The following is a 16,756-nucleotide window of genomic DNA, read 5'->3' on the forward strand; positions in this document are numbered from 1 at the left end:
GTCAGGGACGTCTCCCTACCACTCCCTGCATCTCACCCTACTGGGGTGTCTGACCCCATCTACCATCCTTCCTCCTTACCCACAACCAAAAGCTAGCTTTCTCAGCCTCTTCTGCCAGCTCTTTGACTGCTCGCTGCAGCCTTGCCCCTGATGTTCCTGTGGCACGGAGGAGCTGCATCACTGACCAGCCTACAAAGCCCCTGCACCCAACCTCCACTGGGTGGATGGATGCTGCCCAGCCTGCCTCCTTGCACTCCATTGCCAGCTCCGTATTTGTCCCGCTTTCAGCTCATGGGCAGCTGGTATGCCCTCTTCCCCACGGAACGGGTCAGCTCAATTATGAGGACTTGCTTGGCGGCTGTGGACCACATGACAATGTCTGGCCTCAGGGTTGTGTCCACAATCTCACTGGGAAAGACGAGCTGCTTGTCCAGGTCCACGCGCATCTCCCACGCCTTTCCAGGAGTCAGCAGTGATCTTGACTGGCCCCCTTGAGGCTGGTTCTCTCCTGGTCTCCTAGTCTCCTACGCTTCTGCTGGTTCTCTCCTGGTCGGACAAAGGACACGCGCAAGAGTTGGCTGTTTGAGCTGTTGGCAGTTGGCAGTTGCACTGTTTGTCTCCAGGTGTTCTGCAAGCTTTCTCAGGACTTGATTGTGGCGCCATCTGAGGCGCCCCTGTGAGAGTGCCACTCTGCAAGCGGACAGGATGTGCTGGAGTCCTGCGTTGGCTGTTCCACATAGAGGGCATTTGTCCTTGCTCCCAAACCATATTGCCAAGTTCTTAGTATGTAGCCTGGGGAGCCCAGTGGTGTCTCTCTGGCTGCATCGGCGTAGTGGTTCCTTGCATACCTTTCCAGATCATCTTTGGAAATATCCAGCTTGCCACTTCGCTTCTCATCAAGCAGCTGTCTGGCATACCTGAAGGGGTCTTTGAAAAAGGCTTTCCTCTCCTTCTCCTTTCTCTTCCTACGCCTCCTGATACGGTGTGCACGGCGAAGCTTTGCGAGCCTCTGTTGCAGGTCATCCCACAGGAGCTTGAGACCTGTCCTTTCCTCTGGTGTTGCTTTCCTCCACCTTTTCCGTAGCTGGTGCCTGTTGCATTGGAGCTCCTCAATGTGTTTCTCTCTCCATCCTTTCTGGGCTGGGACTAAGGTTCTCTTCACTATGCCTTCTCCAAACCTCCTTGGCATTTCTGGAAGCAGATGTTGCTGAATACCCTTAGCTTGTCCTCCACTCTGCCTCGCAGGGCATTTTCCAGGATGCCACTCAGGTCTCTGTCCAGATTGGTCCACACCTTCCGTTCTTTCGGCTTCGGCCACTTGATTCTGCCGCGCTGTTGTTTGTGTGGCTGCGGTGGAGACCGTGTTTCCTCTGTCCAGACTTGCTGCTTCCATCTCTTGCCCACTCTCCTCTGCTGCCGCCCTTCCTGCACTGCTGGGTCCTTCCGCACTATGGTTTTCTACCTGGCGTTGGGTCCCTTTCGTCTGACCTGCCGAAGCAGTGCGATTGTGTTGTCTAGGCTGGCTGCTGCACTTTGTCCGTCCTTGATGGATACGCAAGCCTCTAAGTGAAGTCACTTTCTGCCACCCGCAACTGCATATCCGGAGGAACTTCTTGTTGCCGTTATCCGTTTCGTTTGTTACCGTGTGATCCGTCCTGGTGGGCCCATCTTCCACCCCGCCTCTCGGAGGGCCCTCGGGTTGTTTTTCCTTTCTTTTTTTCGTAGTCATTGATGTTGGCACCCTCTTATTATATACAATAAGTATATATACTGTTTTGATCCCGTGAGGGAAATTTGGTCTCTGCATTTATCCCAATCTGTGAATTAGTGAAACACACTCAGCACACAGTGAGGTGAAGCACACACTAATCCCGGCGCAGTGAGCTGCCTGCTACAACAGCGGCGCTCGGGGAGCAGTGAGGGGTTAGGTGCCTTGCTCAAAGGCACATCAGCCGTGCCTACTGGACAGGGTTCGAACCGGCAACCCTCCGGTTAGAAGTCCGAAGCGCTAACCAGTAGGCCACGGCTGCCCCCAAATATCATGTCACAAAGTCGATCTGTAAATGCTCATAACCAAAAAAGCTTTCTGGGCATAAACATAATGAAAAGATAAGAACTGTGAGGCCTTCCGGATGAGAATGTGCCTGGAATCTTCATGCCAATCTGCTCCTCACAAACCTCCAAGAGGTGCAGACCAATAAATATTCAAGCATTGTAGCTTATTTCACTTGCTTACATAAAATGTGTGACAAAACTGATGTAACATAATGGCCAAAAAACTCAGACTTCCATTGACTATAACTGGACAGTCCAATCTTGTAGGAGCTGCCCTTTGTAGGCCTACTCAATGGATGCAGAGCTGTGAGACTGAATGAAACCTAAATACCTCACACTCACCACAATGCATTGCTTTGGCAACCACAGTTACTAAGCATGACACATGCATACTCCCTGCCTGCCTCTTATTTCCTCTCCCTCTGTTTGCGTGCAGTACATTTGTGTGTGTGTGTGTGTGTGTGTGTGAGAGAGAGAGAGAGAGAGAGAGAGAGAGAGAGAGAGTGTGTGTGTGTGTGTGTGTGTGTGTGTGTTTGAAAGGCTATAGCATAGACTAGGCTACAATAGAATAGTTTCATGCAATGACCACTGGTGGAATACTTTAAAGATATGATTAATTTAGCCATGACACAGTGAAAGGGGGATCTGGCACACATGGCGTTCAATGTGCTACAATCCCTGACACTGGAATTATTGCTTGGTAGGTTAGTTGCTATTGGTTGAAAGTAGGTCAGCTCAACCGCGTTAATGTGAGCATTTCATGGCATTAGCCTTGACAGTTGCTGTATCCACCAAAGACTCAGCGTAGTCCAGTCTGATTGGAAGGAATGTTGGCTTGGAATGGAAGCGAATAGAGTTTCAAAGCGTTCGTTGGTTCGCGATGATTTAAGACACCATCCTACACTCTTGTTGATAGGGAGTAGAAGGGCTTATTTTTTATGTTTACGGTCCACAACCACAACAGTCGGGCGGGCAATAAAAACATTAGCCTGATTTAAGATTATTTTCATTTTCTGATGGCACTTTAACCCATAGCCTAGCAGAAGCCTAAAATTCAGAGAGCAGACCATATTGAAGTTATGGCATAGAGACGATGCATTAGCCTAATTAACGCATTATTACCATACAACTTAAATGCAAAATCATCATCAATCATAATTTTTTTCATTACAGAAAATGGATAGTAAAAAAATGCAGCCTTCATTTTATATTTATCTTTTGAAATAGAGCTATCTTAGAACCCTCTTGCGGTGAAAATAATAACAGAAAGATTTGACGTGAAACAACATATATTTTACAAAGCTCATTAACAACAGTTTACACGGCCCGCCCTCCTCCAATCTCATTCGCACAGAGGGTTCATTAGCATTGCTAGTGAATTGACGTCAACGACGACAGTGTCCGCACATGGAAAGGCGAACCATTTTGGCTGAGCGCTAGAACCAGTTTCTCTAGCCGCATCGAGCTTCTGGTCGCGGTCTACGCGGACTCCACCAGTTTGGTCTCTGTCACGGATATTATGTTTTTATTTTCCGTGCTTCACCAGACCTCTATTTACGGAGATTAGTTGGATTGCAGATAAATACCTATACATTTTATTTTGTCACTGTTTTGGAGAAATAGTTTCTCCTCATGTCCAGGGATATGGAAAAGATGTCCAGACCTATTCCTATTAACTCAACTTTCCTACCTCCGACCCATGGCGTACTCAAATCCCTGCTGGAAAATCCTCTGAAACTGCCGTTCCATCACGATGAAGGTAAACAATAACTTAAATGTGGGCTAAATCGTTTTGATGACTGTGCGTGCGTGCATGCCTTAAAATAATTATTTTCCAAATAGGCTACTGAGCCATGGGATCTTGTTGTTGCTGTCACATACGGTAGATTAGTTTAACCCTAGTCTTCGATTTTTCCACCGACGTCTTCATGCACGTCTAATGCCATCAGCTTTATCAAAAAAGCTCAAAGCTGTTTCTGGAAAAGATTTAGCCTATTCCTCTGTTTTTGACATTGTTGACATTGTTGTCTAGCGCAAATAAGTAGTGAAATTATCTTTACTGTAGGCTATGCCTTGCAGGATAGGTTATTTGTTTGAATGATGTAAACAATCAATTTATCCGATAAGTTGAGATGTTTATTGTTGGCCGATGTTTAGATTTTGTAAGTGACAGAAAGAAAGGCCTGTGTAAAAGAGATGGCAGTGGAAGAAACCACAAATTACAATCAGACTACATGTATTTATAATTAAATAGCTAAGATACCCACTGCAACATGCTATAGAGACAAAGTATCCTAAAATATATGCCAATAGTTCTCTGGAATGTGAAATTCAGGAGTTCACATTATTTTGAAAGGTGAGTGCTTATTGTTGCCAATAGAGGGCGCCTGGTGGTGAACGCATTCCTGTTTAATTGGTTTTTGCTTTTTTGTGTATGATCCTCTTGACATGTTGTTCAAATTAATATGTTTACAGGGATTAGTTATTTTCCTATTTGTTGTACACCTGCAGCATACATTAAAAAGTACTGACATTTGCCCAAACTCTTTCCTTTTAGATGAAAAAAAAAAAGATATATTTTTGCCTAAGGAAATTAATAATAATATTTGTCCTACCATCCTTTTCCTAATCACTGATGACATTCTGAATTGCTGTTGCACTTTCACAGGCTTTGGGAAGGAGAAAGAGAAAGAGAAGAAGCTGGAGGAGGATAGCAACGGGGGCGCTCCACAGTCAGCTTTCCTGGGGCCCACACTGTGGGACAAGACCCTGCCCTACGATGGGGATAACTTCCAGCTGGAGTATATGGATCTGGAGGAGTTCCTCTCAGAGAACGGCATCCCAGCCAACAGCCAGGGTGACCAAAGCCAGCAGCAGCAGCCTCCTCAACCACCACAGCAGCAGGCTCTGCCCCAGCCACCAGCCCCTTCCAACCCCCGCCCCCAACGTTGTAGATCTCAGCAGTCGGGCCGCCCCCGCTGTCCACAAAGGCTTGGTGCCCCAGAACTGCCTGCAGAGCCCGCCAAGATCAGGTAGACAACGCAAACACATATAAACACACACACACACACACTAGATATGCACAACTGATGGTGTTGATTGGCTTCGATTGATCTTTGGTCACCTATAGACTGGACTCTTGATCAACAAGTTTATCATAGAAGCTGTTAACTGTCAACTGAATGTTCAAGGCCATGTGGCCTTGCCCCCTGCTGAAGCATCCACCCCCATTCTGGTACAATGACCTTGTTGTGACACCGTTTACCTGCAGTTGGTCTGCCGTTAATGCCATTAATGTTTCTGTAATGACATTACTGTTGTTGGCTGTAGACATCACAGAGACACTGACTGCAGATGAAAACTCTCAAAGGCCAGAAATCAAAAAGAGAGAGAGAGAGAGAGAGAGAGAGAGAGAGAGAGAGAGAGAGAGAGAGAGAGAGAGAGAGAGAGAGAGAGAGAGAGGGAGGGAGAAAGAAAGAGAGAGAGAAAAAGAGAGAGAGACCTAGTCAGCTTAGAACACTCAGCAGTTAGGTGTTAGACTTTGGACTAGTGGGGCGTGGGTCAAGCGCTAAGTCCAGAGAAAGTGTAACACATGGTGTACTGTACTCTCAAGGCCGGGCTGTGTACTTATAGTCGGTCATAGGACATCCAATCACCTCAAGAGCCTCTGCTAGTTTACAATGCCACACGTAGGAATGGACTCAAGATAAGAAATGTGGAGTAGAATATCACTATCATAAAGTAAATGTACCATCCAAAGACACTGTAAGGCTATTATTTATTCAGTGTACTAGTTTGTACACATATTTAAAATATATATAATATAAGGCGACGTTAGGTGGTCTTCCAATTCCCTCTTGATTTGTGAGTCAGTAGGGCATCCAATTTCTTTTTGTTGACACACAAACTGCATCCAAAAAGAATGTACATAACTTGCAAGGCAAGCACAATAGCAATTCCCAGCCCAAAGTGTATTGACTTAACTATCTGGGTCCAAGAACAGCTCTAGAATTAGGAGGATTAGGCTATGCTGGTAGACAGTGGGGGGTCAGACCAACAGCCTGATGTCTATCTTAGCCCTTCTCAACAGTTCTGATAATTGGTCTAAAAACCTGTGACCGCAGGCTGGCCTCTCCAGACAGTTCTCCTTGAATGGCTTTGAGGTTTACAGTTTCATGTTTAACCAGATTGTAGCACTTGATGAGTATTTGTAATTGGACTGAGTCTGCTGAATGTTGCAATAGTAGAAGAACTCATCCAAAACAAATCCGTTTGATCCAGCTACTCAAGCTGACGAACCCACACATTGACTTTATAAACCATTCATCTTTATGAATCCTGCAGACAGTGAAGGCCACGACTGGGATAATTACTCTCTGTAATCAGTCTGTCTGTTAGGAGGATGTCAAAATGAGGGTCCAGAACTTCCACAGAGCTTGCAGGTTGCAATGGAAATGCTTATCAAGTACATTTAGTGTGACATATTTGATGAGATGCCCCTTTCGTTACACCAAGGAGGTGTTGTAGAGGTGTAATAACTGGCAGCTATATTGGTGTGAAACAGATTGATGTTGAAACCACAAATCACTGTGTTCTTAAAGTGCAGTGGTCATGTTTAAATGGACTGGTTAGTGTGGTTATTGACTAGTGAGTCTTTCTAGAATTGTCCATCCAGGCCTATGGCCTGTGTGCTGTTCCTTAGTTTTAAAACCAATTAAAAAGTGACACAAGCAAAGTAGAGTTAAAGTACATTGTTGCTAAATGGATGAGCTGTCCCTCCACAACACTGACAATTATAAATATGCTCTAATAAGCATATCATTATATTATATTATATTATGGGCTATCCTATGGTGTGGGGTCCCATTTGTTTACACTGCCATGTGTTGTACTGAGGTTAGAACGGCTGGTCATGAGGTCTGGAGGGAGGGCTCCATGTGCAGCGGTATTTACTTGTGTTCCTCGCTCTCCCGTGGGTGCGTGTCAGTGAGTGGGCGTGCTGTGTGTACCCACGCTCATGTGAGGGTGTTGTGTTTGTGTTTGGTCTAGACTCTTTTGCTCTCTCTCTCCCCCTCCCTCTCCCTCATCTCTTCTCTCTCTCTCTCTCTCTCTCCGTGCTCTTCTCAGCATTTCTCTTGAGCACATTACCTCTCACGTGCGTCTGGCCGGCTCATCCTGCAGCGTGCGCAGCCATGTGATGGACACATGCAGGCGCCGTGTGCTGAGCAGAATGGAACAGCACAGCCTCGCGCGGCGCAGGGCTTTACTCCAGAACAGAGCTAGTCACGGCATGAGCCGGCCTCCCCACCCTCTCCCTCCCTCCCGCGCTCTCTTCCTCTCCCTCTCTTCCACGCTCCCTCTCTCTCCCTCACTCTAGCACTCTCTTGCTGCCTCTCTTGTCCCCCCTCCCTTTTGGTTCTCACTCTCTCGCTCTCTCTCTCGCTTCTGGAATGTTACCTCTCTCACCCCCACCCTCCTTGACTCTCTCTCTCTCTCTCTCTCTCTCTCTCCCTCTGGCAGCCCTCCATTCCTTTTTCGTTCTCTCTCTCTCAGTCACACACTGCCGCTCCTCCTTCCATCTCTGGCTTTGCCTGTTCAGTCTTCACTGCCAGACTCTGTTTGACTGAGCACATGCTGTACCCTGCAGATATCACATTGCCTGGGCCATGCAGCTGTCACGTGCCGGCGGCAATGTTTTTTTTTAATCTCACACACACACACACACACACACACACACACATGGTTCCTCTCTCTCATATTTACTCACACCCACACCCACAAAACCACATGCACATGCACACCCCTTTTGACACTTCCAGACACCAGCCATCTCATGCAGTTGTTCTGTCAGTCAGTCAGTGGTGCTGGTCTTGTCTCCTCTTCGGTCAGAGCGTGAAACACACTTGGAGCACAAGATAAAGTTTATCAACCAGTTTTGGTACAACTGCCATGCTGGGCCACCTTGTGGATGTTGGTCTCAATGGTGACGGGTGAACAAATATCTCCTCCTGACTGAACACAGCAATACTGAGAGGCTTTGAGAAGGGTGGGGGGCCACAAGGCCAAAGGTGGGCCTCTCAAACACAGATAAGGGGGTCGTGCTGGCGACCCGAAAGGTAAAAAAAACAGCACATCATCGCTTTTGTTATCATCAGTTAGACGCTATTAGTTTGTCAACAGGCAGGTGATGTTCTTCATGCTACTCTTGTGTTTTGGCAAGTAGTGCAGTTATGCGCTATCCCCAGGCGAACTGTGCTCTGCTCGCAAAGTAAGAACATTCCACTAGTTTTTGCACTCAATAACAGAGAGAGAGAGGGGGAGAGAGAGTGAGCAAGAGAGATTTCTGCTTTCTGCTGAGAGACAATGAGCAGAGTCAACAGAGTAATCACAGAGCTGTGTGTGAATGAGCAAGGAATATGTTCCTGGATGACTGACTGGGATAGAGAGGAGTTTGATTTTTTTAAGATTTTCTTTTGTAGAGGGAAGGATCAGGCAAGTGGAAGGGAATGAGGAAGTGGGTCCTTGCGTGCCACAGAGAGCACTGATATGCCAGCTATGGCAAATCCTTTCCTGGTACTTCAATCCCATTACTGTGCTATCACACAAGGCCAATCGGCAAGCACATCTATACGGTGGTTTGCAACAAAGCCAGCGTCGTGAAGGACAGAATGCTATAAAACAGGCCCAAGAGGGGTTTACAAAGTGCCACATAGTTTAACTAACCAAGCAACTTGGGAGATGGAGGAGGAAACACTTGCATCCGGGAGAGCTGAGCTAAGGAGGAAGGGATGGACAGCAGGGGGGCCTGGATTCAAGCTTGGGTCAGAGCTTGGGTCAGAGCTTGGGTCAGAGCCTCCCCAGCATCACAAGACACCCTTCCCAGTCCAGCAGAAAAGCCCCAAGTCCACGCCAGGCTGACCTCACGGAGGATTAAAATGCCCCCATCTGCCTGTTATTGTCTGACCCAAGCGCGTGGCCAGCAGCACAGGGGGCCAAGCGAGAGCATGACCGGTGGAGAGGAGAGTGACCCCACTGGGGTGGGGGGTGGGAAGGCTTTGTTGGACAGCAATTATGGTTTTCACATAATTGCTGTCCAGATGAACGTCTCAACACACTAATAGGAAAAGAAAAGAGCCAAGCTAGGAGTAAGTGATCCTTAATTTGTGTAAATCCGATTGGGCCTCTATGGTCATCTCATCTCAGTCATCAGGGATGTTTGCCAGTCCTCCAGAGGCAAAGTGGTATACTAGCATTGAAACGAGTCTCTTTTTTTTATACCATATTTGTACCATTTTATGGTGGTCAGGAATTTTGAAGCAACTGTGAATAAATGTGTTGAGGTTTTTACGCTGCATAAGTCCCTCAGACCAAGTTTAGCACACTCCCATCAGGGCATGTCAATGAGTCACCATGCCATACTTCTGATGTCAGGTGACCAAACAATCTGAAGATTTCATGCATTCTTGTCTGCATGATTGTTGGTCACCGCCCCGGTGTGGCAGGTTTGGTGTGCTGAGCTTGGCGGGTTATCTGCCCAGGTTAGACAGCTTCTGACCTAAACACTCAGTAGATGATGTGGTTGAAATACCGGTTGGTATTTGGTATTCAAAGTCATGTAAACTGGTGGTTGTCTGACCCAATGAGGGGCGCGCCCAAACTTATCCCCAAGTAGTTGTAATGTGCCAGAACCAGAAGAAAAAGGAGATGGATGTGAAACGACATATTCACACATACTCTTGTTCTGCCAGAACACCCATCATGGCCACAACACTTCCTAAGGAACTTGTAGAAAAAGAAGTTAACAGAAATGAAGGCTTAACTTCAGCCCAAGCATGGCAACAACAACTTGTAGAGAAACATGCAGAGATCAGACAAGAACAGAAATTAAATAAAAGTATTTCCAACCCCATTAGTCAACATTTCTCTAGCACACCCCCATATATGCAGGGTGATTAGGGCAGCCGTGGCCCACTGGTTAGCACTCTGGGTTGCCGGTTCGAGCCCTGACCAGTGGGCCGCGGCTGAAGTGCCCTTGAGCAAGGCACCTAACCCCTCACTGCTCCCCGAGCGCCGCCGTTGAAGCAGGCAATGAGTGTCACTGCGCCGGGATTAGTGTGTGCTTCACCTCACTGTGTGTTCACTGTGTGCTGTTTGTGTTTCACTAATTCACCGATTGGGTTAAATGCAGAGACCAAATTTCCCTCACGGGATCAAAAAAGTATAAAAAAAAAAAATTAACATTTGATTGTGTGTGAACATACTCCAGGAGATAGAGTAGATCTGCTCTGGCTATGACTTCCAGCGCTAATGACTACGATTTAGGTTGTGGGTATTTGGGGAGTTTATCCACCACGTCTCCTCTCTCCTCTCCTCTCCAGCCCGGGCCACTGCCAAATGAAATGCCTTTCTGTGTTAAGCTCTTTAATTTGCTTTAATCCGCCACTGATGAGGTACCAGGAGGGAGAACGACAGGGGAAAAAAAGAAAACAGTAACAGTCTCCCATCGAGAGATGGGAGGAAGACGGTGAAGTCGGCAGGAAAAGACTTGTTAAGAACTCCAAAATAAAGCAGCAGAGTTTTCAACATATTTGTTTCCCTCAGCTGACTCAAGCATAGGCTCAGGTGATAATCACATAGCTTAGCTTGCGTGGAGAGGGAATAGAGTGCATGCGATTATAAGGAAGAGGCAGGTGTTTGTGGCTTGACTTATACTTGCTCTCCCTCTGGTGGTTGGAGTGGGTAACTGCAGTATGTCCACAGAAGTTGATAGTCTGGTTCTCTGGACATTTTATAGAGGTTCTGCTCTGGTCTGGTCACTGTACTGAATAAACATAACTTAATGTACAGTATACTAACAGCATTCATTTATTGTCCAATCCCAGTAAGACTTGTCATTCTAGTCTTTCATTGATTAGTATGTCATACTGAGGAAATTATCTCAATAATTTGAAACATCTCACCCCTATACTGAGTGTGCTAATGAATCAGCTAATGAATGAGTTTTGCTCAGTGGAGTGAATTCTGGGGAAGGGAAATAAGTAGAGAGCAGCAGGGTAGCAGTCAAGACTCTTAAGGTTTTACAGTATTTGAGATTTCTTAACCTAAAACCTTCTTGTTTTCCCTTTCTCCACCAGCTCTGCCGTCAGCCCGCAACACACCCAGTCCAATTGACCCAGAGTCCATCCAGGTTCCTGTGGGCTACGAGCCCGACCCAGCAGACTTGGCTCTGTCCAGCGTGCCAGGCCAGGAGATGTTTGACCCCCGCAAGCGCAAGTTCTCCGCCGAGGAGCTCAAACCCCAGCCCATGATCAAGAAGGCAAGAAAGGTCTTCATTCCCGAGGATCTGAAGGTGAGAGGCCGCCACTGTTCAGCTCTCTCCCTCGTAGCTCAGCCATCTTGTTTTCCATTCTTGAGCTCTAGGTTTGAATTCAGTGCTCCCAAGTGTTATGTAACTCTGCAGGAAGGATTGAGGGAAGCTGGGGAATAAAGCCTTTTAAGAGGCAGAAGTGGAATTAGCTCACTGGCGCAGGCTCAACACAAGGAGAGAATGGGCTGTGTAGACGGTGAGGGCAGAGGCTAGAACATTTTCAGAGTGTGCACTTCAAGTGAACAAGTTACATTTTTAGAACACATCCCAAAATAGTTTTTTATTTCCACAACAAATCCTTCTCATGAGCTCAGACCTCTACAGGGACAACTGGAATATGTTTACCATTCAGAGAGGCAAAATTAGACACTGTTGCACCCATCTTAACACTCTGGCTCACTGCCCTTAGACTTGGTTTGGGGAGATTTTTATAGGATTGTCAGTCATGTGACGCTGGAACCCATTCGTTAGGTCAGGTTAGGACACTGGCCAGGCCACTTAAGTTATTACCTCAGAGTGGATAGCCTAGTATAGATTGTCAGTCCTCAGTCAATTATAAGAGTCATTATACTGTACCCCAGGCTTTTACAAAGCTAAGCTTGAGTGTTTGTTTGAGTTTACAGTGAAGAAAAGCATTGAAAGCACTGGGCTAGCATGCATGGATGAATTCTCTCAGCATGTGTCCTCTTCCGTTATGTAAACCCTTCTCTCTCTCTGTATCTAAAACAGGATGACAGGTACTGGGCGAGGCGCAGGAAGAACAACGTGGCAGCAAAGCGTTCACGTGACGCCCGGCGGCTGAAGGAGAACCAGATCGCCATCCGGGCGGGTTTCCTGGAGAAGGAGAACTCCGCACTGCGCCTGGAGGTGGCCGACCTGCGGAAAGAGCTGGGCCGCTGCAAGAACGTTCTGGCCAAGTACGAGGCCCGACACGGCCCCCTGTGAGCGGCCCAGCCCCCGACCCCACCCCGTTTGCTACCACCGCCACCCTCTGCCTGCCCAGCCCTCCACCACGCATGGGCCCCCTCCATCACCCAGTTCACCCCCCAAAACCCCCCCTGCACCCCATGCACACCCACACCACCAGCCCCAGGGGGTTTTCAAGGACTATGCCTGCCCCGTGTGGAGAGGAGGAGAGGGCCACCCACTCCTCGTGTGTAGAACGTTTCACAGTCCAACGGACACTTCTTTAGAAGCTGATGTACTCTTTATGTTGACACATTTGTTTCTTCCTTGCCTCCTCAGTCACTGTCCTTCCAAGTTCCCCTCTCTATCCCACCCTACACATGTACATAGATATATTACTTGCAAACAGGATGTATCCCCCTCATATTTTCCTCATTTTCTTTTTATTGTTAGTCCTTTGATGTAGCCACCTGTTGGTCGCTGAGCTGAACCTCTGTGTGGTTACCTCCCCGCCCCCAGAGTCTCGTTTCTTACCGCGTGTCCAGGACAGCCCTCTGTCATTCTCTTCAGTCTCACTCTTTTTTTATTTCTACAGTCCACAAGAGCAGCTTCTGGAGTGATTTATTCTCTCCTCCTCCTCCGCCTCCTTTTCCTCTTCCTCGTCCTGTCAACTCTCTTTGTCCTTCCACTCAGGTCTTGCTGTCTTCGTTTCATTGTCCTGAGAATCTGTTCTGGAAAAGAGGATTGTGAGGCGTTTTAACCATGACCCTGCTGTAGCTAAGCAGGGTCAATGTTTTGTAACTTGTTTTGAGATAAGTGTTGTATTGCAGCGTCTCCGCCACCCTATGACCCCCACGGTCCTCTATTGTCTTTGTGCGTAACTGCAGCCACGTTACACTAGCTAGCTTTCAAGACCGCTTATTATCATGTGTTCTGTTCTGAATTTTATCACTTACCTATTTCCCCCATAACTGTGACATAAGTGTACAGACTTTACTTTTAAAATAGGTAATGGTTCATTTCATGTGTTTTTATTTTTTATGTCATCACTGCATCATGGAGCAATAATTCTAGCCTGTTGTCTGCAGCCTCACAGTATGCGTTGTCTAAAGAACCGTTCTGTGTGCTACCACCTCTCCTCTTTCCCGTGTTCCGTGTTCCACCACATTCTCATTAGCGCATTCATGTGTGTGTTCTCTCTGCTTGTCTTGTGAATGAGCTTTGCCTCGGTAGAGGGGGGAAGAGCTGTCCCTCCAAAATGCTGAGCGCCCATGGCCCTCTCAGTCCCAGACCCCCCACGTTCCCTGGTGACTGAACCCTGAACCCTGAACCCGACCTGTCCAGCTAACCTCTGCACTAATGCGTGTGTCACAATCTGATCTAGTGTGACCTTTCTACTCCCTTTAGTCTTGTCCTCTGCCTGGTATTTCCTCTGGATCAGCTTTCCTTATCTCTCTACCCTACAAAACAATGAACTTTTGAAAAAAAAATTAAGCTGTTAATTAATATTCATTCTTATTACTATTGTTGTTGTTATTGTAATTATGATTATTATTACTATTATCATTGGTTTAATGAATAACTCAGCATGATTTTCAGAGCTCCTACCTGAAGCAAATTGTGAACTTTTCTTTTTTTCTGTTTTTGAGCAGACTCATTTTGTTTGGTTCTTTATTTGTTTTTCTTTTTCAGAGCATGAGTAAGGAGAGTGGTTCTGTCAATCAGTACACAGCTATACATAGTTCTCTTCATTTCTCCTCTTTATTTTTGTAGCTATATGTTTGCCTTCCTCGAAGATGGCTGTATGAATGTATTGAATGTAAAAGATGTTTTTTCAAAGCGTAAGTTGGATGGTGTTGTCTAATACTGTGGTTAACCCAATTAATTTGTTTACTACAGACCAAAACATACAGCACAGATAAAAGTATATTGGTTATCAGAGATTTAATGTTTATATAAAACTATTCTATAAGTTGTTCTTTTTGTACAGTATTTTTCCTATACAATACTGGCTACATATTTTAAAGGCACAACAAATCCAGAATATTATAAAAAAGATAAATAAAAAGTATATATATATATAAATGATATATATATATAAATGATATATACATTATTCAAAATATGTGATTCAGTGTTTTGATATATGACATTTTCCTATGGTAGATGTACAGAGAATCAAGGCACTCCAGCACCTATTCATATGGGCATTATTGTTGACACTCCTGTACCCTTGGTTGTATGGATGTAGCCTTTAGCTCCTCCTGTGGTCTCTGGAATTGTAATCCATAGAGCTCGAGTTTCGCCACTGGCACAGAATAAAAAAAAAAAGTGTATAAAGCCACGAGGATGACCATTATTTGCATCCTCCTTCAGAAATGCACCTGTCGACAAAGACGTTCGAAACTCAGCATATTTCCACGAGTCAGGTACCTGATGACTCCACTAGATGTCACTAGATGTCTTATACAGTATTCCTATTGTCCTCACTCATGAGAGTGAGAGGTCTGTTGCATATTTTGCAGGTGGTATATAGCTTTATTTATATATTATGAGATATGAAGGGTTGGAATGCCAGACGGGCAACAGGTTTAACATCTCAGTATTTTTCCTCATTGGAAAAATGGTCAGCGGTTGTATACATTGACCTGTGTGGCTGCTGTCCTTGAGTGAGGAGACTGCTGAAATTGGTTAGTATAGCTTTAGGTTTAGTTCTCTATGTGCCCGCCAAAAGTCATTCAAAGCAAACAGACTAGGTTTCCATGGCCAGAAGGTTTTGGTGTTTTGCCACAGACGCAAGTTGTTGGGCAGTATCCCATATGCACACTATAGGCTCCTATATGTCAAGAGGATAAAGCCAATATGATTTCTCTCCGATCCCCTTTTTTACCTCTTAATGGATGAAGTCCACTACCTCACCCTTGGTAAATACAAAAAATGAAACATAGTGATTATAAGTCTATTCCAGTGCCTTGAACTCACAAGCTGTTCCTCAGACACTCTGCATTGTTCAGATTTAACCTACCACCTGGATAGCTTTAGACAAGGGCTCCCCTGGTCCATACAAGCATACATCCATTTTTTAGGATTCACACACAGACATGGGTAGATGACCATTGTATTAATGGCAACACCAAGAAGACTGTTTTTACAGAGGAGGGTAAAATATAAATTAGAGGTGTATTCTATCTTTTATGTGACATGGAATGGAGGCATAAGCATATTTATGCAGTTTCAGCCCTCAGCCTCTCCCATTCTCTCTGTAATATATAGTGTTGAATAAACTATTTCCAGTTATTTCTCTTTGGTGTTTTCTTTCTCGAACTTCTTTGGCACTTCACTTGGTGAGATTACATAACCAAGATATTTAAAGGGATTGGTGTTCAAGCAGCCATGCCTGAAGGTCTCACAATGCTGCCTTGTGTTGGCATCAGGTTCCTACTGCCTTTGCATGACATCCCACCTATAAAGTTTGGGATTTGCACCACATATCTGCTTAATCACATGAAGCCAGAAGGGTCTGTGGTGTGACGGAACAGAATGTATAGTGTCCCCCACACACACAGCCTTGTGGCACCTCATCACTTGCATCAGGCCTTGCATGGAAAACATAGGTGTGCAGGTAAGTAGGAGTATGCAACTTTGGGGATAGAAATGGTTATCAAATTGGGGGAATTTCCATGCGCAATCAAAAGCAGCAGTAAAGCAGTCCAGCATATAGGGTAGAGCTTTAAGAGAGCTAGCTTACTTGTTTAGGACTATAAACAGAGTCTATAAAGTATTATTGACATTCAGTGCTCAATAAGCTCAGCCTCTTATAGAATATAGTTGCAGGCAGCCCTACACTCTTTGATTGGCTTAATCTCAGGTAGGACATATTGCGTGGAATCTAAGGGAGGAGCATGGTGGTATGGACTACAGAATAAACCTCACGCTGGAGATGTCCGACAAAGAGCCTATGGGCTTAAAACATCTGTGAATGAATGAATAAATAAATGAATGAATGAATGAATAAATGAACAAATGAATGAATGGTCACATGGGGGTTATATATGTGGTTCCATCCATACCTCTACGGCCTTTTTTAGATTTTGGATTGTGTATCATTTTACTTTCTTATTTTAGTGTAAATGTATGGGTGAGGCCTCAAAATACCTTTAAAAATACCTTTAAGATTGGGAGCTCACTCTTTGCATTTGACGCATCCTGTTCCAGGTTCATCCCTAGCCTGATTGTCTGCTTTTCAAGCCCTACCATAATAAGGCCTTTGGGTGACTTTCAACTGTCACAGCTGGTTAGAGACAAAGGAGAAGGATGGAATGTACAATGTCGTCATTAGCCTACTGCTCGTCTACGCAACCTTAACACAGGTGACTCCCGCAGGTGTGATGGCATGTTAGATCCATGATTTGTTCAATAGCTATGGTG

The 16,756-nt window shown here is 45.7% G+C and overlaps 1 protein-coding gene across 1 annotated transcript; it reads left to right on the forward strand.

The window, feature by feature from the left end:
* The first annotated feature begins 3,421 nt into the window (after window positions 1-3,421).
* Window positions 3,422-15,625, forward strand: LOC125295989 (hepatic leukemia factor-like). The gene is given in 5 exon segments (XM_048245587.1): window positions 3,422-3,814; window positions 4,724-4,980; window positions 4,982-5,087; window positions 11,190-11,404; window positions 12,152-15,625. Coding segments are annotated over 5 exon segments (921 nt in total). The 5' UTR covers window positions 3,422-3,687; the 3' UTR covers window positions 12,368-15,625.
* The last annotated feature ends 1,131 nt before the right edge of the window (window positions 15,626-16,756 follow it).

The sequence above is a fragment of the Alosa alosa genome, chromosome 6 (genome assembly GCF_017589495.1).
Source record: "Alosa alosa isolate M-15738 ecotype Scorff River chromosome 6, AALO_Geno_1.1, whole genome shotgun sequence".
NCBI classification, from domain to species: domain Eukaryota; kingdom Metazoa; phylum Chordata; class Actinopteri; order Clupeiformes; family Clupeidae; genus Alosa; species Alosa alosa.